Below are 10,395 nucleotides of genomic sequence, written 5' to 3' on the forward strand. Positions count from 1 at the left end.
TCGGACAATGGTGAATGTAGCTTTCCTTGCTCAAGGTGTTTGGATAAATATTCTGATCCTACCTTCAGTTTTGTCGACTGTGTTTTCATCGGTGTAGACCCAGGGCCGCTACCACTGGAGACTAGAAACATCTGTGTTGCTTGGGATAGAGATCAGAGATAAGAACTGGTGGCCTGTGGACTGCATCAGGCACATAGGTTGTGTTTTATTAATTTGAGCCAATGCTTAAAAATAAGTAGGCGTCAGATGAAAATGGGCATTTTCATCTTGTTTCGGAAATTCAGAAGACCTGGCAACAGTGGGCCTGAGTTCTCACAAGGCAACAGTGGGATGAAGCTAGGACACGACTGTCCCTTGTAGTCAGAGCGTGGCCTGTCTCTGAAACCTCCTTCTGAATTGTGCCCCTCCCCCTACCTCTCATTCATAAGTTGAAGCCCTAACCCCCAAAGAGCCTATATTTGGAGACAGGGCATTTAAGGAGGTTCTTAAGGTTAAATGAGGTCATAGTGTGGGTCTCTAATCTGATTTTTCCATCTCCCCTGTGTACAGGTGTACAGAAGAAAGGCCATGTGAGGACACAGCAAGAAGGTGGCCATCTGCGAGCCAGGAAGAGAGGTCTAAAGGAAACAAAATCTGCTCAGACTTGGACTTCCAGCCTCCAGAACCGTGAGAAAATAAATGGCTGTTGTTTGGTACTTGTTATGGCAGTTCAAGCCTACTCACATACAGCTCATGCTCTGGAGAACAGAGTTCTCTGAGAACTCCTCCCCATGGTCCACCCTACACACCTGACATATGCCCACTTCTCCGAGACCATTCCCTCCCCTTTCCTGCTCCACTGCTCTAGCTCTGACCCCAGGATCCCTTCTGGATCTGTGGCCTGCTAACTGGAACCTCCATCTTATCTCCACACCGTCGCTGCACCCTCTTAAAATCCAGCCACCCCATGCCTGAAAGAATGCTCCATCTAAAGGTTACAATGGAATTACATCCCTCTTATTGTTAAGCCCTCACGGGTCACATTGGCTCCCAGACTCTAGTGCTCTTAGCACAATGTGGGGTGCTAAGTCCTGTGCAAGAAACAAAGCCCAGGTCATTGGCACGGACCCAGGGGGGCATCAGCATGCATCAAAGCACCCATGAAGTCCTGTGGACTGTAACAAAGTGCCAAACAAGAGATGCAAATAGAATTCAATATGGACATGAGTGAGTTAAACATTTATTCCCATGGAGGACTGTGGGCATGTCTCCTGGAGGAGATATCAACATGGAAGATGGGACAGCCTTGGACCAGGGAGCATGGAGTAAGGAAGGGCCCTGAAGTGCATGTGTCCTTCCTGAGCCTGTGAGTTCTCTGATGCACATTCCGGAATAAGTAAATGGGGTCTGCAAGCAAGATAAATGGCTACTCAACACAATAGCAGCAAAACAAACATTTGAGGACATGCTTTTGATTCAAAGTTTTCCAGCTAAATCCATTCTAAATCCTAACAAAACCAAGAACCTTTCTCAGTTTAACTCAAATCTATACAAAATCTGATAAACCATGTCAACCTGATGCAACAGTATATGTTTTAATGTTGACATCTTTGGGTGACAGATACAATGTATTTTTCCCCCAAAGGGTGAGTAGTTTGGTTCAACACCATTTTCAATATGAGGTTGATATACAAGTTACATTAGGCTATGAGACAATATCTTTAAAGAGGATAGGCATTCAATATGTGTTACTAGAAGTTAGTTCTTTGGCGCACATCAACCCCTTCATTAGATAGATCTCCCAGTTTCTCTTCAAAGAATCATAAGCTTATTCATTTTTATATATATCAGACAAGCTCTGCTTCACCTATCCTTTTATTTTTTAAAAAATTTGTTCAACTGCACATTCACATTAAAACATTACATTGCCACAACCCTAGACCTTATTTTATTCTTCTCTTATTTCTTGCGACCACAATCCTCTCCTTTTTGAGTTATCTTAATCTGATGCATTTACAAATTTTGGCTTGAGCAATTTCAAATCAATTTCCTTCCAGACAAATAAGTGGGTGGGAGCATGCTTTAAGCACTTGCATTTCTGAAAATCTATTTTACCCTCATACACAAACAACAGTTTAATGAGATATGAAATTCTAAGATTACAATTCCATATTTTCGGAACTCTGGAAACGCTGCTCTGTCATATTGTAGAAGTTAGCACTGTTGATGAGAACTCTGCTTCTGATGTGGTCCTTTTCCCTGTTCAGGTAACCTGCTTGCTTGTTTAGTTTTTTCTTCTCTGTTTCTCTCTCACCAACCACGCCCCCCCCCCCCCCCCATTTCATTTTATTTTAGAATTCAGATATCTCACCAGGATACAGCAGCTAGGGCTGTGTTGTTTTAACTTGTTTTAACTAGTCATTCTTGCAGTAAGTGAGCTCTTTCAAATTGAAGACTTAATTGGTTCTCTAAATGTTAAAAAGGCCACCTTCATTTATAACCAGGTATCTTAAGTCATGGAATGGGTTCTTTTCCTATGCATAACAGAGCACAGAAGTAAACAGTTTTTTTTCTTTATTATCTCATAAAATTTGGGTCAAAAGCCCACATATTAATTACATTTTTTGCCTTACAACTTATTTTTTAAAGCAGTTTATTTATTTAGGGGTGCCTGGGTGGCTCAGTTGGTTAAGCACCTGACTTCAGCTCAGGTCATGATCTAGCAGTTCGTGAGTTCAAGCCCCCCATGGGGCTCTGTGCTGACTGCTCAGAGCCTGGAGCCTGCTTCAGATTCTGTCTCCCTCTCTCTTTGCCCCTCCCTTGCTTGTACTCTGTCTCTCTCTCTCTCAGAAACTAAATAAACATACATTATTTTAAAATTTTTATTTATTTATTTTGAGAGAGAGAGGTAGAGAGAACACGAGCAGGGGAGGGGCAGAGGAAAGAGAGAGAGAGAGAGAGAGAGAGAGAGAGAGAGAGAAGGAGGGAGGGAGAGAGAATCCCAAGCAAGCTCTGCTCTAACGCGGGGTTGAACTCACAAAGGGTGAGATCATGACTTGAGCTGAAACCAAGATTCAAGGTTTAACCAACTGAGCCACCCAAGCGCCCCTTGCCTTAACATTTAAAAGGCGTCAAGCCGCATCAGGAATTCATGATTTTTTAAAAATTTTAAAGGATTTATTTATTTTTATTCTCCAGTAGAGTACATAGAAAATGCTTTCCGGGTGTTAACTTGGAGAAGCTATGCTTGCTACAGCTAAAGCTTTGAGAAAATCCTAGCAAACCGTGTAGTAGTTTGTTCCTTTAAAACGCTGGTGACTTGGTGCCCGCTTTCTTGCAGGCAGTTAGCACCACGCACAGCTCTCGGGGAGCCTGCCACGCTATTCTGCTGCTGGTTCTGAAAGAGAAGCAAACGTTCCGAGAGCACTAGGGCTGCAATTACTCAATGAAATAGAAGTGCCACATCTTCAGCTGTTGAAGTTACTTCTACAAGCCACACCCACCGACAACTCTGCCCTAATTCTGAGATTGGAATAAAGGTTTGCGGTCACGCTAAAAGGCCTTCCAGTCTCCTGCCATTTGTGTTCCTAAAACAAAGTGCAGCGTGACTACACCGTTGCAGGAAATGAGATGCTCGCGTTAGCCATCCCTGTGGATCACGGGCCGGGGAAGTAAATCAATTGAGGGGGGAAAATTCCCAGAGAAGCTCATTAATTAGTAATAAATGGGCAAATGGCCCAAATCACAAGGTGTGGAAGGCAGCTAAGGCCGGCAGTGTGTTCTCGGCCAAATCACGGATGTAAATACTGTCGGTGTAAAAGTCGACCTAGCGACGATTTCAGCCCGACCACCCGCCCCGCGCACGTCTGCTACCGTAGCCCACCGGGTGCGGAAGGACCCGGGCCCCGCGCCCGGCCGGGGCGGGGCGCGCGCCGACGACACCTACCCAGCAGCAGGAGCCGGTGCGTCTGCTGCAGGTCGCGCTTCTGCTCGCGGAGCATGCGGTCGATGTTCCTGCTGACCTTCCTCGCCTCCCGCTCCGCCTCGCGCTCCTCCGCGCGTAGCTGCTCCGGCCGCCGTCGCCGCTCCTTCTTCGGGGCGGCTTTGGGCCGCGTGCACGCCGGGCTCTCGCCGGCGCCCCGAGGGAGCGGGGTCTGGGCCGCGCCTCCCCCTAGCCGGGTCGGGGCCGAGGCCGGGGTCGGGGCCGGCACCGGGCCGGGCCGCGCGTCCTCCGCAGGCGCTTCCGAGGCGGCGTGGGGGACGTCCTCCGGGTCCCCAAAGAGCAGCGGCCGCAGACTGTAGCACAGACCCATGTGGGCGCGAGGGCGCGGGGCGCTCGGGGCTCAGGCCGGGGCCCCCGCGGAGGGGCGGGAGGGGGCTGCACCCGCACCCGGCGCGGCGCTACCGCCCGCAGGCTGCGGGCTGGGGGTGCGGCGGGCACGGGCCGAGGGCCACGGCCCCTCACTGTCCCGGAGGGCCATTTTGCATTTTCCGCCGGGTGCAGGGGGTGGCAGCCGCCCGGGCTGGAGATCACCTGATAACGCGGCGAGCCCGCCGCGCCGACGGGCCTCCACGAGCCCAGCCCCCGTTACCGTAAATACCGCCTTCCGGGCCGTCCCCCGTTACCGTAAAAGCCGCCACCGGGGCCGGCCCCCCGTTACCGTAAATACCGCCGCCAGGGCCGACCCTCGTTACCGTAAGTACTGCAGCCGTGCTGGTTCCACCGTAAATCCTACCGCCTGGTCCACTCTGATTACGGTAAATATCGCCGCCTTGGCCCGGCCCACGAGACGGCAGGCACCGCCTCGCGCTCGGGACTTCGATACCGTAAATACGGTTGCCCGAGTCCGGCGTGCAGCTGCGGACAGTGCCGCAGTGGCGGTGGTGGTGCCGTCACCACCCAGAGCTGCCATTGCAGCACTTAAAATCTGGGATAGTGGTAAAAGAGAACGGGAAGCCGGAGAAAGGGATGGAGATGCTAGCTTTCAGATCTTGAACTGCCGGATGTATTCCCTGCAGAGATTGCCGCACCTTGCCTCGCCTTTTTCTGCTCACTTACATTTTACACGCATGCAGACATGTCTACACACTTTTGGTCCTTACCGTAATTCTATTATGGCTTTGGTGTCGACAAAATCTCCAAATCAGGAGGTCCGTGACATCATTTTTAACAACTACACTTAAGAAAACACTGAAAAGGAGAACATGTAATTGTCATATGCTATTTTTATTTGCTAAGATGAGTTATGAAATTGCACTCTGTATACTATTTGTTGATCCACAGTATAGGGCAGAGAGGAGCAGAGGCACATCCAGACGGAGTGCCCTTTCTCCAGGCCTCCTATGGCTACAACCTCCCAGAAATCCCCAGTTTCCATTGTTTCCCCTTTAATATCCATCATCTTATAGATCGTTTGCAACGGATGAAGATTTCTGTTAGCTTTTAAGAACTCTGCTATAATATGTGGTCCTTAATTTCTAGCAAAATGACATGAAATATTACAACTGATGGTTAAATATATCTAATATAAATCCCGTTAATACAGCAGATTGGTCTGCTAAATGCGACACAGCATGTAACAAGTGTATGCTGTACCAATTGGCACTCGGTGTAAATATTACATTTGATTAAGTTTTTAAAGCAGGAAATTGGGAGATCTAGATTCCCATTTATTTCAAGGCCCCATTAATAACAAATGTATATACCATGTAATGTTTTGGATCTAACAACCCCCCAATTTCCCCAAAATTGGCTGCATTTTAGATCTTTGAGTAGAAGAAAGAGGCTATAGAAAATCTAACTTGAGAAAACAAAAAAAAAAAATTTATCTCTGTCATTCTCACTACTCCTTCACTGACCCATCCTCCCTGTTATCCATCCACTTATTTAGTATTTAGCAAGCATTGACAATATGCTAGGCATTCTGGTTCGTATCTGGTGAGGCAAAAGACATGGGTCCTTGTGTTTATACACTAGTGAGGTAGAAATATGTTCAATCACATCCACACACAACTTAATACATTTATTATACATTTCAAATTATGCAAATGCTGTCAAGGGAAAGAACAGGGTTCTCTAAGAAGTTATAAGGCCCAGTTTAAATTGGGAAGGGAGGCCAAGAAAAGGAAAACCCTGATTCAAAGTGATACATGCACCCTTATGTTTACAGCAGCATTGTTTACCATGGCCAAGATATGGAAGCAACCCAAGTGTCCATCAATAGATGAATAAAGAAGTTGTAATAGATATATACATATATATTATATAGTAATACAGTATAATATATGGTATTCCATTATGTATGTATACATATATATTTTCATACTATATATCATATATGTATCTTGATTTTAGCTCACGTTGCGATCTCGTGGATCATGGGATTGAGCCCCGTGTTGGGCTCTGTGCTGACATTTAGAATCTGCTTGGGATGTTCTCTCTCTCTTTCAAAATAAACAAAACCAAAATACTTTGAAAAAAAAAAACTTTTATTTTTTCTCAACATTAGGAATCAAAAGGCCAAATGCAGCTTTTTTTTTTTTTTCCCCCACTCTTCTTTTCCTTTGGTCCTCTTTTAAAAATTCAAATTATGGGGCACCAGGGTGGCTCAGTCAGTTAAGCATCCAACTCTCGATTTCAGCTCAGGTCATGATCTCATGGTTCATGAGATTGAGCCCCACATTGGGCTCTGTGCTGACAGCACAGAGTCTGCTTGGGATGTTCTCTTTCTCTCAAATAAACAAACAAAATACTTAAAAAAAAAAAGCGCCCCTTCACTTTTCCTCAGCATTAGGAATCAAAAGGCCAAATACATTTTTTTCCACTCTTTTCCTTTGGTCCTCTTATAAAAACTCAGATTATGGGGCTCCTGGGTGGATCAGTCAGTTAAGTGTCTGACTGTTGATTTTGGCTCAGGTCATGATCTCAGGGTTTGTGAGTTCGAGCCCCCCCCCCCCCCCACCTCCCCCAGGCCATGGGACTCTGTGCTGATAGTGTGGAGTCTGTTTGGGATTCTTTCTTCCCCTCTAACTCTGCCCCTCCCCCACTCATTCTCTCTCAGTCTCTCAAAAGAAACTTTAGGGTGCCTGGGTAGCTCAGCTGGTTAAGCGTCTGACTTTGGCTCAGGTCATGATCTCATGGTTTGTGGGTTTGAGCCCCACACCAAGCTCTCTGCTGTCAGCACAGAGCCTACTTCAGATCCTCTGTCTCCTTCTCTCTCTGCCCCTCCCCTTCTTCTGCTCTCATTCTCAAAAATAAACATTCAAATTAAAAATAAACTTCAAGAAAAATACTACTACTACTACACACACACACACACACACACTGGAATATTACTCAGCCATAAAAAATAAGGAGATCTTGCCATTCACAACATGGATAGACCTAGTGAAATAAATCAGAGAAAGACTAATACCATATGATTTCACTCATATGTGGAACTTAAGAAAACAAATGAACAAAGAAGAAAAGAGACAAGCAAAAAACCAGACTCTTAAATACAGAGAACACACTGGGGAATAGTAGAGAGGAGGTAGGTTGATGGTGGGGATGGGTGAAATAGGTGAGGGGGATTGAAGAATAAACTTACCATGATGAGCACAGATAATGTATACAATTGTTAAAGCATTATATTGTACGCCTGAAACTAATATGACAGTGTTTTACTTTTAAAGTAGGCTCCACGGCCAATGCAGAACCCAACATGAGACTTGAACTCACGGCCCTGAGATCAAGACCTGAGCTGAGATCAAGAGTTGGATGCTTACGTGGATGGAACTGGAGGGTATTATGCTAAGTGAAATAAGTCAGGCAGAGAAAGACAGATACTATATGTTTTCACTCATATGCGGATCCTGAGGAATTTAACAGAAGGCCATGGGGAAGGGGAAGGGAAAAAAAAAGTTACAGAGAGGGAGGGAGGCAAACCATAAGAGACTCTTAAATACTGAGGACAAACTGAGGGTTGATGGGGGCTGAGGAGAGGAGAAAATGGGTGATGGGCATTGAGGAGGGCAGCTGTTGGAATGAGCACTGGGTGTTGTATGGAAACAAATTTGACAATAAATTATACTTAATACATATATAAAAAAGAGTTGGATACTTAACTGACTGAGCCACCCAGGTGACCCTACACTGTATGTTAATTATACTTCAAAAAAAAAAAATTGGTAGGGAAAAAAAGTTTGTGTATGATACAGGGAAGGCCTTTCAGAGGAAGGGATATTTGAACTGAGACCTGAGGAATATATACCAATTCCTTTCCTGTTGTGACTTATTAGCTAAACCTTGTCAACCAGTATCACAAGAGACGGATAACATTTTATATATTTAAGGCAGGTGAAAATAGAAAATATATTTTAATTTTTTTAACGTTTATTCATTTTTGAGACACAGAGAGGGACAGAGCGTGAGCAGGGGAGGGGCAAAGAAGAAGGCAGACACAGAATCCGAAACAGGCTCCAGGGTCCGAGCTGTCAGCACAGAGCCGAATGCCGGGCTTGAACTCACTGACAAGGAGATCATGACCTGAGCTGAAGTCAGATGCTCAACTGACTGAGCCACCCAGGTGCCCCTAGATTTTTAAATTACATAAATTAATTTGTATCTAAATGAGAATTCACTCACATTTAAGAATTTATTTAAAAGAAGAGCTAGAAGACAATGTTTTCTATTGGTACCCAATATTATAAACTGAAAATAATTCTTGAACTCTTATTAAAAGAATCTTAGGAAAAACTGTTGTGCCCATTGTGCCCACATTTCAATTTCTTTCAACACTTTTAATTACATATCAATTATACAAAATTGATTACATGTTCTCCGCATAAAATCAATTAGAATATTTAATACTTATATATCACTGTTAATTAAATTTAATGTTTTCTAATGCAAGGCTGATTTTTAATTCATGAATAATTGAGTCATATCAGTAAGCAATTTCTAATGTCAAAGAATGATTGTGAATCTGAAAATAGAAATTATGAGGGGACTCTAAAGTAAATGTAAAATTATAGCATGTTAATTTAGGGTGTAATTTTATGTTTAATCTTAACTGATGCCAATATGACTATTTCAGTCTGAATCCATTTTCCTCCGGACTTCCTAAGAGCAAACAAAATTAGATGTAGTGAAACATTATGTCTAAGGTCTTTGTATGGAAATTATGTTCAGTTGATGAAAGTGGCATTTCTCACCCCAGTTGGAGCTATATTTGAATAGTATGATGTATAGTTATAGAGGATTGATTAAACAATGATACATCCTCAAGAATGCGGTAATAATGTATCCATTAAAAATGAAAGAGGACTAATTTCCTATAATACAAGATTTCTCAACCTTGGCACTGTTGACTTTGGTGGCTACATAATTTGTTGTGGCGGGGAGCTGTCCTGTGTATTGTAGGATGTTTAGCAACATCCTTGGCCTCTACCCAGTAGATGCCAGTAGGATTCTTCCTCAATGGTGACAACAACAATAAAATGTCTCCAGTTATGCCAAGTATGTACTTAGGCAAAATTGCCCCTTGTTCAAAACCATGGTTGCAATAGAATGGCAGAGGAACCAACTCAGTTGGACTAATCAATTAAAAATATCTCCCATTTGAATGTACTAGAGAGTAACCAGAATGAATCTACCCTTGAAAGATAAATATGATGGATAAGATTTGCGATTTTAAGGCTTTTTGCTTGAGGACATTTCCCAATCTGTAATCAGTGGGCAGCAGAAAGCCACAATTATCGGGCCCAGGGCAAAATGAAAATCCTATGCCCCTTGTTGCAAATTTAATTTGAAGACAATAACAGAATATTAAACCAGGCCTGAAGTCCTGTGTGACTTTGCCTGTGGAGCTGGGCCTACTTATGGGCTTGAGATATTGGAGAATAGAATTTGGGAAACAGCCAGAAAGTTAATGAAATCCTAGAAGGGAGGGAACTTTAGAAATATGAGCCCCACAAATCTGTATATAAAATCCACTCAAATCTTTGGCTGACTATTAAACAATAATGCAGGAGGAGACCCTGGGGGCCTGACAAAAACACCTAAAATATACAAAGGGACAGAGCAAAGATTTCATGGTCTTCTTTCTTCAGGACAGATAGAGTTTGAGTCCAACACAATTACTGGGTTATAGAACAAAACAAAACAAAACAAAACAAAACAAAACAAAAATCACTCAGTAGAGAGATACAACAGAAAACAAAGTCTCTACAAGATACCATTTATAATTCCTGGCATCCAATGAAGAGCATTAGACAAGCACCCAGACAGAAAAATGTGACCCATAGTTAAGAAAAAAAGCAATAATATAAATTGATGCCTAGATGAACCAGATGTAACAATCAGCAGACAAGGGTTTTAAAGTAGCAATTAAAAACATGTTCAGAGAGTTAAAAGAAGATGTATACATCATGAAG

At 43.7% G+C, this 10,395-nt stretch overlaps 1 protein-coding gene across 2 annotated transcripts in view; it reads right to left on the reverse strand.

Annotated features, from left to right (window-relative positions):
* The window catches only part of GNAL (G protein subunit alpha L), a 156,115-nt gene extending 151,365 nt beyond the window's left edge, over positions 1 to 4,750 (reverse strand). Inside the window, exon 1 of one of the 2 annotated variants that reach the window (XM_019433856.2) lies at positions 3,926 to 4,750. In XM_019433856.2, coding sequence (XP_019289401.2) covers positions 3,926 to 4,292 — 367 coding nt within the window. In that variant the 5' untranslated portion in view covers positions 4,293 to 4,750. The remainder of the gene's footprint in view (positions 1 to 3,925) is intronic. The other variant, XM_053902373.1, reaches the window with a different exon arrangement.
* Between the last annotated feature and the right edge of the window lie 5,645 nt (positions 4,751 to 10,395).

The sequence above is a fragment of the Panthera pardus genome, unplaced genomic scaffold, assembly GCF_024362965.1.
Source record: "Panthera pardus isolate Hobbes unplaced genomic scaffold, ASM2436296v1 HiC_scaffold_15, whole genome shotgun sequence".
NCBI classification, from domain to species: domain Eukaryota; kingdom Metazoa; phylum Chordata; class Mammalia; order Carnivora; family Felidae; genus Panthera; species Panthera pardus.